At 37.4% G+C, this 20,038-nt stretch overlaps 3 protein-coding genes across 6 annotated transcripts; all 3 read right to left on the reverse strand.

The window, feature by feature from the left end:
• Positions 1 to 5,454: 5,454 nt before the first annotated feature.
• On the reverse strand, positions 5,455 to 7,825 carry LOC137741928 (uncharacterized). Its single transcript, XM_068481625.2, has 4 exons — positions 7,577 to 7,825; positions 6,855 to 6,989; positions 6,525 to 6,611; positions 5,455 to 5,856 (listed from the first exon to the last, which is right to left on the reverse strand). The coding sequence occupies exons 1-4, from the start codon at positions 7,700 to 7,702 to the stop codon at positions 5,659 to 5,661; spliced, it is 546 nt and encodes a 181-aa protein (XP_068337726.2). The 5' UTR covers positions 7,703 to 7,825; the 3' UTR covers positions 5,455 to 5,658.
• A 1,082-nt stretch (positions 7,826 to 8,907) lies between these two features.
• Positions 8,908 to 12,871, reverse strand: LOC137741412 (uncharacterized). Its single transcript, XM_068481131.2, has 7 exons — positions 12,435 to 12,871; positions 11,572 to 11,799; positions 10,745 to 10,818; positions 10,068 to 10,227; positions 9,813 to 9,932; positions 9,594 to 9,702; positions 8,908 to 9,287 (listed from the first exon to the last, which is right to left on the reverse strand). Exons 1-7 carry the CDS (start codon positions 12,660 to 12,662, stop codon positions 9,106 to 9,108), a joined length of 1,101 nt encoding a protein of 366 aa, XP_068337232.2. The 5' UTR covers positions 12,663 to 12,871; the 3' UTR covers positions 8,908 to 9,105.
• Positions 12,872 to 13,594: 723 nt separating this feature from the next.
• LOC137742457 (protein SAWADEE HOMEODOMAIN HOMOLOG 2) lies at positions 13,595 to 19,765 on the reverse strand. 4 transcript variants are annotated; one of them, XM_068482328.2, is made up of 9 exons: positions 19,445 to 19,765; positions 17,387 to 17,472; positions 17,264 to 17,309; positions 16,962 to 17,124; positions 15,453 to 15,522; positions 15,230 to 15,281; positions 14,854 to 14,997; positions 14,598 to 14,717; positions 13,595 to 14,147 (listed from the first exon to the last, which is right to left on the reverse strand). In XM_068482328.2, the coding sequence occupies exons 1-9, from the start codon at positions 19,496 to 19,498 to the stop codon at positions 13,779 to 13,781; spliced, it is 1,104 nt and encodes a 367-aa protein (XP_068338429.2). In that variant the 5' UTR covers positions 19,499 to 19,765; the 3' UTR covers positions 13,595 to 13,778. The 4 variants fall into 4 exon arrangements, with proteins under 4 accessions (XP_068338429.2, XP_068338427.2, XP_088536510.1 ...); XM_068482326.2 differs by having other exon boundaries at positions 15,453 to 15,528; XM_088680384.1 differs by having other exon boundaries at positions 13,595 to 14,159; positions 15,453 to 15,528; positions 19,445 to 19,676.
• Positions 19,766 to 20,038: the final 273 nt, after the last annotated feature.

Below are 20,038 nucleotides of genomic sequence, written 5' to 3' on the forward strand. Positions count from 1 at the left end.
GTCTTCTCTCGCTCCACACAACTCTCGGACCTCTCTCTCTCATCCCTCATCTCCGAGGCACCAAACTTCCCCCCCCCAACCTAGGCGTTTAACGATGGCACCATCACTGGCCTCGCCATTTTGGTGAACCCCATCACCCTCATGACCTTCCCGTCGTGACCCCGGACCACCAAGGCTCTCATTTTCTTTCCCTCTCACGAAACAATGTCACTGCCACTATTCAATGTGTTCTCCTGCGAACCCTTGATGTAGGTGGGGCCCCAACCTTCTGGATGTTGGTTTAAGGTTAGTTTTAAGTTGTGTACGAATGTTTGACGCAAAAACACTTCAGAAGACTTTTCCTAGATTCCTGTGAGAACCCATGGATTCCAGGCCTTTTTCCGGCCAACTTCGGCCACCACACGTCTTGAATTTGGTATGAATATCTTCCTTGTTCCTTGGGATTTAATTTGGTATATTGCATGATAGATTTTAGTTGAGTTTTGGGGTTGAACGGAGCTTGGGAAGCTTTAGCCTTCTTTTTCATGGAAACCGGCCAACCTGGCCTGAAACGGGTCAAACCCGATCCACAACCCTAGGCTAGCCCAAACCTTTGGGCCGTGGCCCAACCCAAAGCCTAGCCCACTAGGCCGAGCCCAAACCTTAGGCCTTTGGCCCAAGCCCTGAAGGCCAAACCCATAACCCAGTTGGCGCGTCAATCCGCGCGTAGGCCTACATGTGGGCACGTGTGGGTGTCTGTCTTGGCCGGTGCTTCGCCTCCGCGACGACTTTTCCTGCCAACTTTCCCAAATCGGCATGTAGCGGTGCGTGAGGGCGTGTGAGGCGATGCATGAGGGTACCCGAGGTCCCCCTTTCGATGTCTTGAATCCATTTAGGACATGCGTTTCCCGAAATTCAATCATTATAGTATAGTTTTATTAATTGGTACCTTTATGTACTTAAGTGCGTTTGTTAGTGGTTTTTCCGTTCACTCTTGTTTGCACGGCTCTTCGCCAACAGTGTAAAGTGAGTGGACCCCTTCCAAAATGCATTATTTTACTATTAGAAATGCATACATGAACAACATGATTTTATGGATGCATTTTATGAAACGTTTATGAGTAAATTGGTTTCACGCTTTATGAATTATCATGCTTTATCGACTTTTCGTTCTTTGTAGTATATATGATTGATGACTATATACCTATTTATGAACGTGGTTTTACGATATGACGTTTTAGTTACTGAGCTACGTTTGAGGTGTATATATATATTAGAAATATTCTATTTATGTTTATGTACTTATTTAGTAATTATTCGAATGATATTTATATATGGCTTCGGTCAGGTGATGTAGGGGCCTACGAGTCGAATGATATCTATATATGGCTTCGGTCGGGTGATGTAGGGGCCTACAGGTCGATTGATATTTATATTGGCTTCGGTCGGGCATTTGGTTGGTGCACACGGGCGGAAGATATAAGATTAACTTCAGCTGGGCGTTTGGTTAATACCTACGGGCAGGAGATATAAGATTGGCTTCAGTCGGGCATTTGGTTGGTGCCTACAGGCCGGAGATATAAGATTAGCTTCAGCCGGGCGTTTGGTGTCTACAAGCAGAAGATATTTATATTGGCTTTGGTCGGGCGTTTGTAGATGGCTTTAGCCAGAAGATATTTATATTGGCTTTAACCGAAAGATGTTGTGCCTTCGGGCGAATGGAGATATATGTTTATATATATATATATATATATATATTTATTTATTTATTTATTTATTTATATATATGCCTTGTGCTACTATTACTAAGCATATGTTTTATGAAAGGTTTTATGGCATGCTAGGGTTTTTGGAAAAACCTATTACTTATTATCCTATATGAGTTTTCTAAACATGGGGGTTAATAAGTTAAAGATTAACTTTTTTAATATTACTTATATATATCAACTTGATCCACTCATGTTTTGTTTTGCGCCCCCTCAGGACTTAGAATCGAGGCATATAATCACAGCGTCAAGGCACTTCCGCATCTGCATATTTGAGTCCTCTCGGTATAGGACCCATCCCTTTTTTTCATTCATTTTAATATTATTACTTTTTAGTGTCTCGGATTAGTTGTATGCTCTGATCACGATCCACAATTGCAAATTCATTATAATTAAATTTATAAGTTTACTTATTTCGGTTATTTTTTTTTAGTTCTCATGCATCCTGATATGGTTTCGTCACCTTCGGGTGTCGGCCAGCACATGCCTACCCTGGTGTTTGGTGAATACTAGGGTCAGGCGTGTCACGTTCACTCTTTGATACTTCCTAATCTCCAATCCTCACATCTATCTCATTTAAATCTCATTCCCACTAAACTTGCAATCCATATTAATTAATTTAGCAATGGGTAGAGATGCAACATCATCCAAACTAGGGTTTTAAACTATTGTGCAACGCTCTTTAATACAATTATTATACAAGATCATAAATTTCAATGTGAGATTGACATTTTCAACATAAACACAAAGGAATAGCAAATTTGTGATGAAAAAAAATTTCTCCTCTAATTATCTACAATAAAATATTTTTTTTAACTTAAACATACATAATTAATTTAAAATAACGCCACGTACCGACCCCATCTCCATGAACGAATATCTTCCAAGGTAATGAGTGTGATGTCAAAAAGGGGTCTTCAAGCAACGTGGAGAGCTGATGGGAAAAGTAAAGGTAATAATGAAAATAAAGAAACTTTAACGAAAAAGTCAATTTTTACTTTATTTTTTATTTTATTTTTATCGTTAAAATTTAAAAATTTTAAACTATTTTTATTAATTTTTCACAAAAATAAAAGACAAGTGAGTGAGAGACAAGTGTGTCTTGAAAATATCAAATCACCAATTTCACTGTCCGTGTGGTGTCGCCACTTTCTCCTTTTTTTCCCACTCACAAGCAGTTTTTATTCCCTTCCCTCTTGGCCTTGGCAGCTAGATGACAAGGACGCAGTGGCAAATCTTGATATTACATGCAACAAGGTGGGCCTTTTTGAAAGCGAGATCACATGGGAGGCTCCACACAGGGAACGGTGTGAGAAACAGAGAAGAATCCAAAAGGGCGCACGTGACCGGAATACGATTACTATCATCATCATCATTATCAAGCTTAATTACCTATCTTAATTATGGTCTCTAATTAGGGTGGAAAATTTGTTGACCCACGCGAGAAAGTAGAGCGTGGACAACAATCTGTCGTCTGGAGTATCTATGTACTTAAGGATTCCGTTTTACGCGCGTGGGTTTGGAGAGTGGGTTTGAGTATAGCATAGCCCAGGGTTCAAGACTTCCAGTGGATATATATTCTCACGCTTCACATAGAGAAGCGCACACAATCAGCGCGTGAGTAAAAGAAAGGTAAATAAAAGATAAGGGTTATTATCCATTGTGGGAAGGACCACAAAGATTAATGATATACTTCTTTTTAATCATTAAATCAAAAAACTCTGTAAAACTTGTGTTGGCACAAATAATCAATCACACTATAAATCAGAACTTACACAACTTTATACTTATAATCAAAATTAATCTATAAATCACTCTATATATATATATTTTTTTTACATTCAATTTACAAAACTTTAGGCTTATAATTAGAATTGATCTATAAATCACTCAATAAAAGTATCTCTACAAACAAATCAATTAAAAATAAGGTTGTTTTAGTACATCAGCAGTAAAAAAAATGGATAAATAGCTCGTAATACTACATTTTTTTGCTAAACAAGTCATTTATCTATTTGCTACAGTTAATTGACTAAACGAACATCATCATTGTCGCATTCCCTATTTCCAAGTTGCCTCTACACTCCCATGATTACTACAACCACTACCACCACCATCTTAGAATTGACCACCTTCACCATCACCCTCACCATCACCCGCACCATCTTTGTCACTACCACATGCCATGTTAATTTAGTCATTACACACAATCACAATACTTTCATATCAAACATTAACTAAAAGTGGTGGCATTGTGTTAGTGATATATATATATATATATATATTGTGTTGAGTTAACATGGCATGTGCCTCTTGGATGAGTCTCAATATGATAATGTAGGCTGTAGCTGCTTCAACAGACAATTGCTGCAACAATTTTCCTTCTCTCATAGGCAGGCAAATAATCTAAAATATAAAAAGGCCAAGCTGCCAACAAAGCCTCACAGAATCAAAGAAGCAAAAGCATGAGTCATATGTTTAAGTTGGTCAAGGTTTCTTCAAATAGAGGAGTTTGGTTTGACCATTACCATTAGCAGTACCAGAACCAGACAAAACCAGTATCAAAAGCAGATTACGACTTAATTATTTCTTAATTTAAGCCCTAAAGTCAGGTGAGGACAACTGTAATCGAACAAATTAAAGCTTGGTCTTTGAGGTTTTCAATACATGTTTGGACCCAAGATGATTAATGAACATGTTGCTATGTTAACCTACCTTCAATACCAGGTCAGGTGGTCCATGGCTCTAGCCTGTATCTGTACTAAGTGCGGATGTACATTGGAATCAAGGTAGTCTCAAGATCACTTAGAGTATCAGAAATAAACATGTGAAAGTTTTTCAAGGACTCATGTTTGGTACAAATCTTTTTTATGTTCATCAAGTATTTGATGTAATGTCTGCTAGGTATATTTCGACATGTTGTATCGACAGCACTTGACAAAATCTCTTAATATCACCCATCGGCATATGTCTATATCTATTAACATGTGCGCAATATGATTTTGCTTACGCCAACAAGCCCTCCTAGTATTCGAATAAATGCATCAGCGTTTAAACTGAAATTCTTTTTATGCACTTCGCACTCTATTTCTATGTAAAAAACTTGAACTTTTAATACTGAAACACCTCAAGATTCGAATGCCAAATTTGCCAATATGCACTACCCCTAAACTTAAAGGGTAGGGTCTCGGTTCCCTATGGATATAGGTCATCCATACCCTTTGCCGTTGGTACTGTCTGACTCGCCCATAAGTGATATGGCACAGTTTCATTACGACAATGACTAATTGCTTGAATATTGACATGTTAAATTTTGTCATTCACGAACGACCGGCGCAGATTTCTCACTTATGTTTCAGATTTAAACTCTTGGAAGCCCAAAATCTAAGCTTGCAGGGCCATTTTATACCTTGGAGAAGCCAGCCGTGTGATCAAAACTTGCATACAATTGGAAATATTTCACATTTTTAATAGCACTCGGAATGTCCCGATGATAGCCAAGACTTCCCATATAGTGGAAGATGAACTCATAACACAAATACACTATTATCATGACGTCACGTGTCGTGTAAATTGGTCTTTTATTCATATTTTGGTTTCATATTATGACAGATATACGGTTGATATTTTAGTTGTTAGATCCTTAATCAATGACACAATGATCAAAATCTAACAATTAAAAGTTTCAGTGTATAGTATAATTTTCATTTTAATTTGGGACAAACGATATAAAAATTACCTAAATTCATCTAAATCATTGAGGAGAAAGATTCAAACTTGGGCCGAAGACATTGCTTTAACTAATTTGACTAAACTCATGTCCTGCACACGTTCCAAGGAACACAAAACTCGTTCCAGGCAGACCACAACTGAGTTCCAAGACAAATACGAAATTTCCATTTTTGTACACCATTCATAGCTTGGAAGCAGCATCAGTATGGAGGAAATCACAGGACATTGCAGAACTTTGGTCTTGTAACATTGCTTGGGCGTGCCAGAACTTAAAGAAATCTAGCCAGCCTCTTCTCTGGACAAGTTGCTCCATCTCTTGCAGTTTGACCTTTAGACATTGCACTTGTTTTTCTAAATCTGTCCCCCTTTTCTTCAGTCCCTATATTTTCAAAATGTAAAGAACAATAGTTACTCATGATCTTTCTAACTTAGCAGATAGAGAGATATAATTAGGATGGTAATTTTCAGACTCTTGGTTTCTTCTTATTACGCACTTCTCTCGTTGTTTGTCCGTTGATTCTCCTTTGATATGTTTAATCAGAAGGCTAGAACGGAAGGAATGAGTGTAGGGCAGAAAAGAGAATACGAAAATCACTTCCCTGCGGTTGAATGTTGACTCAGACAACAGCTGCAAGCCTGCAACTTGTGCTTTAAATTTCACTAAGTAGGGAAGATTTTTATTAAAAAGTTGATGATCACATGAAATTAAACGGCTAAATCCTAAGGGGTCATCTTTTAGTAGTTTTCGACAGCTCTTGTTCAACCACAAACTACTTAAGGCTTAGGGCCGACCCAAAGGCAAGGCGAGCAAGGCCTACGATCTTGAACTTCATGTTGCAGAAAGACGTCACATTAAGAAAAACGCGCGGTTTACAAGTAAAACTCTAACTATAGTTCGCCTAGCGCCTCTAAACCCATTGGAACTGCCTCTATTATACTTGGTACTCAGATTTTTCCTCTTTTTGTGGCATTACATATACGTTCCTTTCAAGAAATCGCGAACTGAATCCAAGAATCCAAAAAAGTAAAGAAAGGCTTGTGGCTTACCTCTATTTCTTGCTTGCGCTGTTCCTCCTTCCTAGCTTCTGATCTAGCACTTCTGTTCACCTCATAGATAACAGCGAGTCCTGCAACCTACAAGTAAACAAAGCAGCCGCAATCTTACGTTTGTGATTAGTTTCTAGTGGCCTATATGAAAAATCTAATTACAAAAACAAATAAGATGTCATCAAATATATCAATGCAGAAGGTAAGAGCAAACATAAAGTTTATATTTCTGAACCTGCATACCATACAGGTTTTCCTTCCTCAAGGGTGACGCAATTCTGAAACCTAGAGACACTGAAAAAGCGTATAGGTAATGCGGCAGCTAGTTACCGAGAAAATAACAAGTTCCCCAAGAAACTCAGCAGCAGCTCCAACAGCTTTTGCTTCATCCAGAGGACGGATCACAACATCCGTTGCGCGTCCATATAGACGTCTTTGGAGATTCGTTGTGAAACGATAGTTCGCCTGATTACAGTAGCAGGGGTTACTGCATCATACATCAGTTTAAAACAAGAAATAGTTTGGATAAAGAACACAAAAGTTGAAATGCCACCATCCATGGGAATTCATATATTGAATTCTGAGGGCCTTCGAAATTCAATGTAAATTAGAGCATTAGTCACTGAACTTAGGAACCGGGTTTTAATTTGGTCCTCGAACTCAGTTGTTCGATTTAAAGGTGCATAAACTTTATAAATACAGAAGAAAATTGTTGGAAGAACGAAAACTATGTGATCTTCTTGCTAGTTATGTTTGGCTTATCCTTGACCATTGGTGAAAATTGACATCAAATACTAACAAATACAAAATACATCAATTGATTTGAGGTGTTTGACAAAAGTCCCCAACCAAAAAGGAAGAACCCGCTTAAAACTCGAGCTTCTAGCAAAAATCTATCAACTACATCTAAATGAGGCTAGAGTAGTACTCCTCTTTTGAACCCAAGTTTGAATTCTCCTTCCCGTAATTTAGTTTAGGATTAAATTAGACTATCACTCGAATTAAAAAGCAATTACATCTACAAGAAAGCGCGAAACAGAGAGTAGATGTACCTGGGCGAGGCCGATGATGTACTCGCGGAACCGCGGGTGCAAGCCGGCCTCGGCTTTGAGCCTATTCGCGATGGGTTTCGAAATAGTTCGTACGGCTAGTGTTCCAAGCTTAAACAATGGAAACATTCTTCTCCCTCTCTCCCTCTCTCCTCCCTTTCTCTCTCTCTCTGATTCAATGATTTGTAATGCGTGCGTGCGTATAAGATTATTGGGTGTGTAAAATATTTTGGATGCTTGACGAGCAAGAAAGAGTGCGAGATAAGAGTGATTAGCGGGATGGAAGGTATAAAAGCACTTCTCTGGCAAGTAAATGGTAACTTAGGTTAAGAAGGAAACTCTTCTTATCTTTTTGACCAATTCACAAATAGATAATAGATTTAGGGTAATGTTATCCATGCATGCCTTCTTAATTTTCACACATCCCTCTCAATTTTAGGTCGTCGGATCGAATACTTGAAGAAGATCACGGGCATAAATTAATAAGGGTGTGTGGGAGGTAATAATTGGTGTGGGTAGTGTTAGTGGCTTTCACTTGTTCTATTTCTCCCCAAAAGTAAAAATTAAAAAATAGATTATCTGATTTTTGCAATTTGGATAACGCGATGTTCAAAACTACTTGAATGTATAGGATGGAGATCGAACTCGCTTGTAAGGAGGCAGAAACCACCATCTTTCTGTTGGTTTTGTTTTAACTTTTAGTTACGTTGAAAGGCATCCTATTACATGCCCTAATCCTAACTCATTAATATAAAGCCATGTTTTGGTGCCTAGGATTGGATTGTGTTGGACAACTCATTTGGTTCAATGTACGTTAAAGTAATAGTTTTGTCCACGATAAATGAAATAGATGGGATAGTCATGAAAAAACTTGCTCTCTCTTCTAGTTCTCTACAAAATGGTAGGTCTAGGCTTTCTTGATAACTAATTCATCTTCTACCTCCAACTTAAACAAAATTTAGAGTTGACGTCCATTTCTTCCTTCAAGATATAATGAATTCTCCGATAAAATTCAATCCTAAGTCACCAAGCGTGGCTTAATGGTTCTATATTTTTCTGCATCATAGGGAAAGAAAGACTAATTAATTGGTACAAAGCATGTACCATTGTACCTTGAAACACATAATGATTATGTACAAAATTGATTTCATTTTATTGGTACGGTTTTCTAGTCGCATTGAGCAAAAGTTTGCAATCACAATGAAACATTGCACGTCTCTTTAAACCGATATGTTGACAACGAACTAATCTCGCCCAATCCTTCCCTATTTTCACCAAAAAAAGAAGTATGTTTAACGTAAGCTATCGGCTAACGATTTTGAGGAAAAGGCTAATGACTTCAAAGTACATGGATATATAAAAACTTTCAACTAAAACTTGCAAATCCTGTACAGCTTCCAACTTTTATTGTATGGAGAAGGCCTAGGATGCTCCAAACAAATGGTATGAGTGTAACCAAGAAAGAAAGGCAAATAGAGTCGTAAATGGCAAAAGTGTAGGGGCAAAACCAGTACAGGGTAGTGTAACTTTCTTCAGTCAAATTCGAGCACTATTTTCCCGTGGATCTGCTTCTTCTCCTTTGCCTCGTGAGCCTCTATCACTTGAGTAATGGGGAACGTTTTCTCCACTGGTATATTCAACTTTCCCGCTTCAGACAGCCTTCGGATCTCATCTAACCCTTCTGAGTCGGCTCTCATATAAGTCCACCAGTACTCTACATCGACAACAGAAAAATTACAAGCCGTGTAAATAACAACCTAAAGATGCGTTTGACAACTTTCCATATGTTTCTATGGGTTCCTTTTGCAAACTTTAACAAATTAACACCTAATGTCCAATTGCAAGAATTTTAAATGTAACCCTAAAACTGCTGTACAGACCGATTGCAAACATACACTTAGGCCTGATCAAAGGTAATATCAAAACATGCGTTTAGGGCATCAGATGTCACTATACGAACAATGAGCTTAAAGTATGCAGCATGATGAAACATGTACCAAACAAGAAATGTTGGATTTACCTATTCCGTGAGAATACCGGTACTGAATCTGTTTCTTCAGTAAAACAGCTGTAGCAACAGGAAGCCCAATAGCTATCCCATACCTATCACTCAAAGATGCTGCGTCACCCTACAAGAAAACGAGGATAAAAAGCCTTGAGAGCACTTGTGGAAAAATTCTGAAAGGAAACATCAAAGGTCCCTTCGAGAGAAGTAATGCTAACAGTTCCCATCTCCTACCTGAAGTGTCATGTAGTGGCCACCTCTCTTTAAAAAGTTTATGCATATTCTTTCAGTCTCTGGCCCACCAATGGTATCCAGTACGGCATCAAACTTCCCCTTTATTGTGAATTCGATGTTCTGTAAATTCAACATGTTAACTCAAGGAAGAAATCATTCTTGGTATTAACACCCATATGAAACAAACTTCTATATGAGTTTCACTCAGCTTATGAGATGAAATGAAAGCTAGGTAATAGTTGATTACATCATCACCTCAGCAGTATAGTCAACAGCCTGCTCAGCACCAGCTGCCAATACTCGATCTATACTTTTCTTTCCGCAGGTAGTTGTAACATGGCAACCTCTGCCTATTGAAATCTGAATTGCAGCCAAACCTACAGCTCCTCCACCACCCACAACTAACAGCCTTTGACTGTAGAGATAAGATGCAGTAACAAAAGGATGCAAAATTGTTATTGACAGCTTCCACCCAGATACGATGCAATAATCATATCATCACAACCTTCGACCATTGCAACTATCAACGGTACAAGTACAACTATCCACATCAAACCCAAACCAAAAAATAATAAAACGATTAATGCCTCTTGATCCATGTTTAGCAAAGACACAGCAACTTAAAAATGTCATACTTTCCTTTATCCCTTTTTACCTAAAATATGCAGGGAAGATGGTAAAAATTTGGACAAAAAAAGTTCAACTGCAGTAAAGTGAAAAACACTATGAAAGTAACATCCAGACAAAGACAACCTTCTCTTATACTGTTAATTAGAAAAGGGTGAACAAAGAAGATTAAAACAATCACTAACCCATGTCAAAATGACAAAGGCTTTGTAACCCAAAAAAAAGAAAGAATCTGCTGACAACAGTTTTAACGAAGAATTCATGAAATGTCAAAAGAAGTTAATATATGAGATATACTAACATACCCGTCAGCTATCCTAGCAGTACTTATGAGAGCACGCCAAGCAGTCAGAGCAGCAAAAGGAATGGCACTTGCTTCCTAGAATCACACAGAATAACATAAGGCCAAATTGTGTTGTTAGAAAGCAGTTAACAGAATCTGAAATATTAAAACTCTCATCAGCATAACAATATATATCACCTCACAAGAGAACTGATACCATAGTATATTGACATTGCATCTTGCATGGAATTTCAACACCTATAACTCTATAAGTCACTTTCAATATTTTCTAAGACAACAATGGGAGCAGAAACTAGAAACAGAACAAAAAGTTTTCAAGAACCCCTACATTTCAATATTTTCTATGTCTGATATGCACCCCCACTTTTCCATACCCTAGTTAACCTACAAGGATTTGATATTTCCTCTTATTGCTATCTTTCCATTTTCACGAAGCAACATGCTGCTTAATAATTGTAGTCAAATCTGAGTTCCATATCAGGTTGTTTTTACTTCAGTTCACCTAAAGAATCTAAACTAAGAAAACTGTTTCTAATTCTATTTCTGCTGTGCAGGTGGAAAATTCAAATTTGAAAGTTTGTTCTCTTGCCCTTCACTGGGTTTTGAAGCTAGTGAACCTTTCAAAGCTAGTATTTCACGAATTAATCAATAAACAAAAAAAAAAAAAAAAAAAAAAAAAAGAACAAACAAACTTTTTGCATAATTATAAATTTGACGGCATGAAGAATAATAGAACCATAGAGAGAAACCAAATCAATAAAATCCAATAGGTCACCATGAGGAACATTTTACAGTACTTTGGTAGAAACCAAGTACAAGAATATTTACCACATGTGTAACTGACGCTGGTTTTGGTGCAAGTTCCTCTTCTGATAAAATTGCATAGTCAGAATATGTACCCCTTACAGCAGTAGGATGCAATGCACCAAAAACTTCTAGTCCCACACTCAATCCTCGAACTGAATTTCCCACAGCTGCAACTTCACCACTAATATCACGACCCAAAATAATAGGTAGTAGAGGTCCATATAAGGAACGACCATAGCCAGATCGAATCTGGAAAGAATTCGAAAAACAGAACACTGAATACAAGGATAATCTTTCTGCAGAATATAACTGTACTAGCAATCATCTGCAACCTCAGCCGTATGACAAAAATATAACCAAATAACTTTAGGAGAGTTGAATCAAAGGGTTCAAATTACCAATGGACCGGTTGTCACAATAGCAAAAGAGAAACTGTAAGAAAAAATATTGGCAAAAACTTTAAGACATTAAAGGACTAAAGTTAGTCCCTTAACAAAATTAAATCGATAGAAAACAAAAAAAAAATGATATATTGATTTAACAAAATTAAATCGGACTAAACAACCTAATATCAGTAAAAGCCAAATAATTTAAGCACAAAATGTAGACTTTGTGCCAAAAAATTAACACAATCCACAACTAGACTCAGCAGCACCAGTACATTATAAAAGTAGCTGAATTACAAACAAATTATATATACACACATATACATATAGAATTTGATTTCCACAAATATAGCTCAAATTATTGTTGGGATTCGAAGAACAAACGGAGAAATGAGCTGAAAGTCAAACAATTGATTACCCTTATTTTCTCGGCAACCAAATGGAGCATGGAAATGCAACAAAGGGATCAATCAAAGAAAGAGGTGAAATTTGACTCACTCTGGTATCGAGGGGATTGATGGAGGCGGCACGAGCGCGGACGAGGACCTCATGGGGCTTGAGATCAGGGACTTCGACATTGGGCCGGAGCTCCAGAACCTCCGGCCCGCCGAAGCGCGGCAGCACCACGGCTCTGCAGCTGGTGACGAAGCGCCGGAACCCTACCTTGAGGGGGTGATTGGAGCCAGAGACTGTGGCTCTGAAGCTGCGCGACTTAAGAATTCGCATTGTTCCTTTGCGATCGAATCCCACAGGCTCAGTGCATCACAGAGAGAGAGAGAGAGAGAGAGAAAGAGAGATTTAAGGGTTTTAGAGAGAAGGAAGCGTGGGAAGTGAATCTCGGTGAGAGAGAGAGAGAGACAGAGAGAGAGAGACGTGTCTGTGTTTCGGTCCGCAGAGAAGGAGAGGGAGTTCGGTCGTTATGTTCCACAGTGCGTGGTGGCGCCTTTGCTTTGTTGGATTTTGCAGGGACCACATTTGCTTGGGCTTTCGGATTAGTATTTTTGCTAATTTTTCATTACTTTTTTTTTTAATATTTCTGTTTGGTTTTTGACATACATGTGATAATTTGTACTAAATTCATCAAATTATGAGGAGGGAGATTTGAACACGAAATTTTGAGTGCAAAGACGAATGTTTTTAACTAACTGAGTTACAAACCACTTGTCAATATTTCTGTTTGTTAAATCGAGCAAATTCTATACTAATCTACATTAGGTCATTTCCGATCATGAAAAGCTAAACGTAGTCCTTGACTATGTTTTAGCCCTTCAAAAATTAATATTTAAACAATAATGTAAGGCTAAATTTTTTCATTTCCACCTATGCATGGCTAAATCCTTCTATTTTGGCTTGAGATGCACATGTTGTGACCCATCATGAGGATTGCTTGCTATATGTAGCTAGTCTTTGGCTGGAGACAAATTTTGCACAAATTCAAGCTAAAAGTGGCTCATAGCCCTTAGTAACGTCACGTACCTTACACGTGAAACTAACAAAAAGTTGTGACAATTGATAGGACATTGGTACAAATTGAAATTTTAGTGAGGCTCAAAACCAAATTAAAAGTTTAGAGGAATTGAAATTTCTCAAAATCAAATTGAAAGTTCAGAGGGCGCCGCGAAACGTGGCCCACGGTTCACGGAGCATTGCCAAAATACTTAACTGAAAGCTTTTTGATTGAACAACTGAAGGCTACAATTGAAGTCATAAAATCTCTCACAACACTCTTCAACTAGTCCTGTCATTCAGAATTAGTATACAGGGGACGCTCATACTCAGTTCACACGTTGATGAGAACTGTGTTGACACCAAGGGGCTGACAAATTTGTCAAAAGCAACCTACTAATTTCCTTTTGGCACGGCTGAGACCGAGCCACCGGGAGCGGTGACTGTAGCCGGCACGCTTGTGACTGCAGTACTACTTACGGGGGCATTAGAATTCCCTGCACCAACAACCGTGCTGATGTCAGTTCTTTTCAATTCTGGAGTTGTAGCTTGGGTGGGTAAAGAAGCAGTAACATGAAAAGTTGGGGGCACATGCGCTGCTTCTGCATTCTGCTGCTTTTGCATCATTTCGCCAGAAGTAGCGGAAACCATAAAATGCTCCATACTTTTCCGCTCTGCTGATATTGCCTCGTTCACAGCATGCAGTTGCTGCAACCTGTAATCTGTTTCAGGCCGACGGCAGACCTTTCTCAATGGAACAATTTCCTGGCACAGTGAATGTTAAGAACAAAAAACAAAAGGTTACGGTAATCAGTAATTGTTAAAGAATGGCCTGCAGGAGAAGGATTTAATGCCAATGTGGCCCAATATATTAAGTGAAAACGAAAATTTTCCCTTGCTTTTCGGGGCTAGTAGTGTCCCATTTTTTGACAAAAATGTTTTGTGATCAAAAGGACACCCTCAGAAAGAATTAAAAAGATAATATTCATCATAAGAGCATGTCAAGATAACGCATAATTTTCTTTCAAATTTTAAATTCAACTTTGATTTAAGGGAGCACATAGCTTTTGCATGCTGCTTGTCAACACCTAAGCTGGATTTATGTACAACACCACTTTAAAAACAATTCCCAGCAGTAACACGAGGAAATAAAATAAGAGAGACTGAAACAAGTGGAAAACAAAATCATAAGAAAATACACAGGCAGTTTTATACCTCGGACTGATCATGAACATAGCGCACTAGAAACCTACATCGACATCCTCTTACATCATGTCGTCGTCTTTGAGCATCAAGGACATGGGCATCAAAGTACAAAGCCTGCTCTTTACCTTCCTGAAAAATTCAAATGCATACAATTCCCAAGAACTGATCAGAAATAACTTCTCTCAACTTTTACTTTCTGCCAATGAACTTCTTGTAACCATTGATCTAATATGGTTCTTTCAAAGACATTAAATATGAATGCCACCTGAAAGCATAGTATGAGATCTCCGGGGAGAACTGCAACACATTCTGATGATTCACATGGGAGAGAGCGCTGCCTGACATGCTTTCTTACGTTAACCCACTCATCCTCCTCTGGTCCAAACCCAGCAAACCGAACCAGAACTTCCTGAAACAGCCAGCAAGATTCATTTTACAACATATGTCATAGTATTAGTTGGGATCAAAAACCGGTTCAATTTGGGTTCAAGCAAATGTTTGAGGATAATAAAAAACTATAATGGGTTTTCTAATAAAAATAAGGAACTATAGTAAAAAGAGAATTTTATAATAAAAATCTATAATTGAGTCCTTTTTAACAACTTGCAGTTCATGAAGGGAATCTGAGGTTAGAAAATTACCGGATTACCAGTCTCCAAATTTCTATGAGCTAAAAAGTTAGCAACATCATACCTGAGCACAAAAGACAATGAAATCATAAGACTAATGATAATTCAGTTATGTGTCCAATTACTGGAAAAACGATAATCATTGCTGACAAAAGAAAATTATATTATTGGAAGGAGAGAAACACTAACAAGCCAGTAACTGGAACTCATTAAAATAAAGAAACGAGATACTGACCATGCACCATCCCTCCCCGATTTAGCTTCAAACTCATGGATAGCATTTTCAGGAACAACCTTTCCTGAGCCTGGAACTGGTCAATAAATGAAAATAAGGGCAAGAAAGATCCAAGATATGCTGAAAAGATAGATAAAAACGGGCGTACAAAGTAACACCCTCAACAGCTTCTGTTTCTATTGTCTACATTAAGCAGCGTTTAAAATGGGATTCTATTGTCTATGTTACTTCTGATGTGGCTAAGAATAATTGGATAATAATAAATAATAGAATGACACTCAAGGCGTCAAGGCGTCAGCATAATCTCTACAATAACTTTCAGCACATACAACGCATAATGTCTAACAATATTTTCAGCACATACATTTCATTGGGCTGAACCATGCAGTTAGACAACTTTTTTATCTTATAACGCCTTTCATTCAAATAGATGTAATACAAGCATCTACACATATGATAGTGTAGAAGATTGTTTTACATCTACTAAATATAACACCTTTCATTCAGCCATACTTCCTGTCAAAAACTCTGGCACACTAATGATCTTTGTCTTTCTCCAAACACGTTTTTATGATAGTAATCTTTTATTGCTTGCAACTGAAGAATTAGAAGTGTTTCCCACTAAAGTGAAGAAGAAACGAAATACAAACCACTTTGTGTGCACCAGTAATAAAAATTTGATGGTGAAAAAAGGGTCCTTATATTCTCTGCGTTTAATCCTGGGCTATAAGAAGATAATATGATATTATCCAAAACATTTGGAGAGTTGATAATGTGTAGGCCATCTCATGTGTCATGATACGACTCATACAGAACTGAAGTTGAAAGAAAAATGCCTTCTTATTGGCTAGTACCTATTCACAATTCATGTATCTTCAAACGTAGAAGAACCTGCAACAGTTCTACTATTCTTCTCTTTTCCTTTCATAGAAGAAGTAGATACACACCATTTGTACGGGGAGAAATTCTCTTATCAATGGTAAAAAATGTTAGGCTATCGATTTTCCTAAACCTACAAACTGAACCTCCCTTGATCAGAATTTGACTGTAAATCTTTTTCTGAGTGACTTGGACTAATAAGAAATACCTAAAATAAGAGTCGTCTCCTCCATTACGACATCCCTCCTTGGCAATTCATGAATGTACATAAATGCAGTCAAATGTACACACCAGTTAACGTAAATAATTATAGTAAGTTATATCTGAAGCATCTTATATACTTAAAGACCAAAAGATGGTTTTATTAGGATATACGGTTTAAAATATTTCTCGAACATTAAGCTTCAATGATGTTAATTGACCACAAATCTATGCAACAAGGAAGTCCAAGATATAATGGCATATGCAGATGATTAAAGAAACAAATTCAAGTAAACACCTTTAATACAGGATAACCAACACACGTTCAGACAAGTGACATGAGCGTATAATACCACCAGAAAAGTAAGCCCTCAATAAAGGAAAATGAGAAAGAATATTAAACTAAAAATAGAGTAGGTTCCATCATACCAGGAGGAGCATGTATAGGAGCAGCAATCTGCTGAGGGCCTTGAGGAACATTTCTCGCTGCAGCCGAATCATCGCGAGACATAGGTGACACATCTAACTTCCCAAGAACCTTGCTTGATTTTGCCCTAATAGCATATCGCCTATTTTGGAACCAATTCCAAACCTATAAATATATGAAGATCGTAAATTAGAAATAAAGTTAAAATGTTTTTTCATATCAATTTCAAACCCTATAAAGCTGGTTCGAAATTACAAGCAGAATAAATGAGATTCCTTTACGGAAAAATGGAAAATTTTCATACTTGTTTCATTTGTACTGTAATCTTGCCCTTCCGCTCTGGTGATTCACTACACCAAACAAAAATGTCTCATATTTTTTAAGCTTAGAAGAACATAATCTATTCAAATTCTGAAATAAGGCACACCTGAACTTATCTGCAAGGGCCATAAGCACTTCACGTGATGGCATTGTGTTATTGTATTGTTGCAGAATAGCTTCCATCTCCGTAACCTAATTATGACCAATTAGTACATGCTGTCATTAAGGTTTAAAATAGCAACTACCTTGAAGAAAAATTAATCAGTAACCATCCATAATAATCCTCTGAAGAATGGTTTTTGTGTGGGAAGAAAAAGAGAAAAATAACAATGTACCACAACCCACTAGGTATTATATGCAATCTCCCAACAGCTCCTGATAAGAGTGCACTGCAACCAATAACCCACTGAGAGGAAGTTCGTTTCTTTAATCTCCATGTTTGCTTTTCAATTTTTAAATTTCTTGCCTTAACTTTCAGCAACAAGGTTTACTACAAGACTAAGATCAATCACCAGTGCACCACCATTTTAAAAAATTAAATCCAGTATGAAACATGAAAACGGGTACAAAGTCTTTGACTTCATTTGGTGGTTCAAGTCGTTTATTGTGCATTCCATATTAGTTCCATTTAATTTATAAACATGTCCTGCAAAGCATTCACTTTCACTTTCATGCACTCACGATTTAATTTTGTTTCTTTATATGTTTTCATATTTCTCATTATTTCATCTTAGATGCATTCGTTATATTTTCATTGGCATTATTCTTTCTTTCAATATAGCACGAAAAAAGTTCTACACAAAACATGTAACAAGTCACTAATAAGACGCGCGCATAGAAAAAGACAATAAAGAAAGCCTTCGCACACGTGGACAAAGACATTAAAGGAAGCTCTTCACGCACCGGAGCACGTACATGGAGGCTAGTAGTAAAAAATGTCAGAATCCAATCATATATGCACATGCATGTGGAATATGGATATGCAATATGCATATATAAGAGGTAGGAACGGTTAAAAAGTGAAAATTTCCTTCGTGGAACTTCTCCTTTCCTTATGAATAATTACTTCTATACCTACATTGCATATGTTGTGATTCCATCAACTGATTTTAGAGCATTTAAACATTTGATTGTGTGGAGGAAAAATGTGATTACCTGTTCAACAGAATTGACATCCAAGGACAATTTTAGGCAAATATGGATGCATTTTAAGTTTTTAACTAATACAGAGCTCTCATTAGGGTAAACTAACAACCAATAACGGGTATACAATCCAAACTGGACTTTATGGTCCTACCATGCATATACCGTTAGCAGATTCCAATTTGATATTGAGAAGAGAGCGAAATGTTAGAAATCAAAAACGGTACAAAAGGTTTATTTGAGATGTACTCTAAATGTTCAATCCCAAACCCTTCAAATGCAAAGGGGATCACCAAGGGGTGCTTTCAGTTTCAACCTGTGCTTTTAGTTAAACAGCAATAAAGTCGTGAAAAGATGCATGATTTCACAAGCCATGCCTATTCCATTTTAAATATTTGAGTTAAGTATCGATACCGCGGGGAATGCCCACAGAAAGAGCCCGCCAAATCCAACTACAAACTGAATACACAAAGGCATTATTTACAACAGACCAGCAAGACAAACCATCCGATCCATATGTATTACACCACGAAAAGCTTATCAAACAGAGTTTTAACAACATTTTTCAAGAAACAGAAGATCGATCAACGGAATTCTAAACATTCAAAAAATTTAAATGACCATCACAAAAAATAAAAATAAAAAAAATAAAAAAATAAAAAATAAAAAAAAAAAATTCCTAAACAGGAATCAAAAGCACAACCCAAAAGTTCGGGGGAAAAAACCCCTGAAATCTAACAGACCCATTTAAGAATCACGATTCTGAGTTCGAAATTTGACATTTTCTACTTACAAATACAAAATTTCGAAAACCCCACTTTCCAAAATCCAACTCCAATTCAAAATTCAGCACACGCGCAAACATAAGAATAAAAAACCTACAAAGACTCAACAAGAACTCCACCTCTAATTTCGAAATGCAGTAGATTCCCAAACACAAACAACAATCCTAATCAACAAAATCGTCAAAATATGAACAAAATTGAAGAACAAGAGGAAGAAGAAGGAGAAGAGAAGGTACCTCGGACTGGACGAAGCGGAAGGCAGGGCCTCCGTTGCTCGGAGGCCGACCCATGGCAGCTCTCTCTACGCGTGGAACTCCAACGAGCAAAGGAGAAACTTCAATTGATATGTTTATTTTGTGCAGAAGAAGCAAAAGGGAAGTTAGAGACGAAGACAGGAGAGGTGGGTTTTCGAAAAGTGCGTTATGTGAGTGTGAGGAAACAGACAAATCGCAACAATTTATAGTCGCAAATTCTGGGAAAGGAAACAAACGTTACCACCGAAATTTAGAGAGAGAGAGAGTGAGACAGAGAGGAGGGAGAAGGTGGGTTTTTGGTTTGCGATGTACTTTTGAAGCCCAAATAAAACCAAAATTTGGGGGCAAGGCTTTTAGCTTTTTAATTAGTTTTGGATGTGACTTTCATGCTGCTACGTGATAGTATTACGAATCTTTTAATCGTTAAATTTAGCTTTCATAATTATTAAAAATTTTATTTTAATCTTAGTCATTCTTTTTTTTAAGGAAGTTTTAACGAAAAGTCAGCGGTACTGTTCACTTTAACAAAAAACCATAATTTTATACTAAAAAGTTAAATCTGATCCTATTTATTTT

The sequence above is a fragment of the Pyrus communis genome, chromosome 11 (assembly GCF_041283825.1).
Source record: "Pyrus communis isolate YQ-2024b chromosome 11, ASM4128382v1, whole genome shotgun sequence".
In the NCBI taxonomy this organism is placed as follows: domain Eukaryota; kingdom Viridiplantae; phylum Streptophyta; class Magnoliopsida; order Rosales; family Rosaceae; genus Pyrus; species Pyrus communis.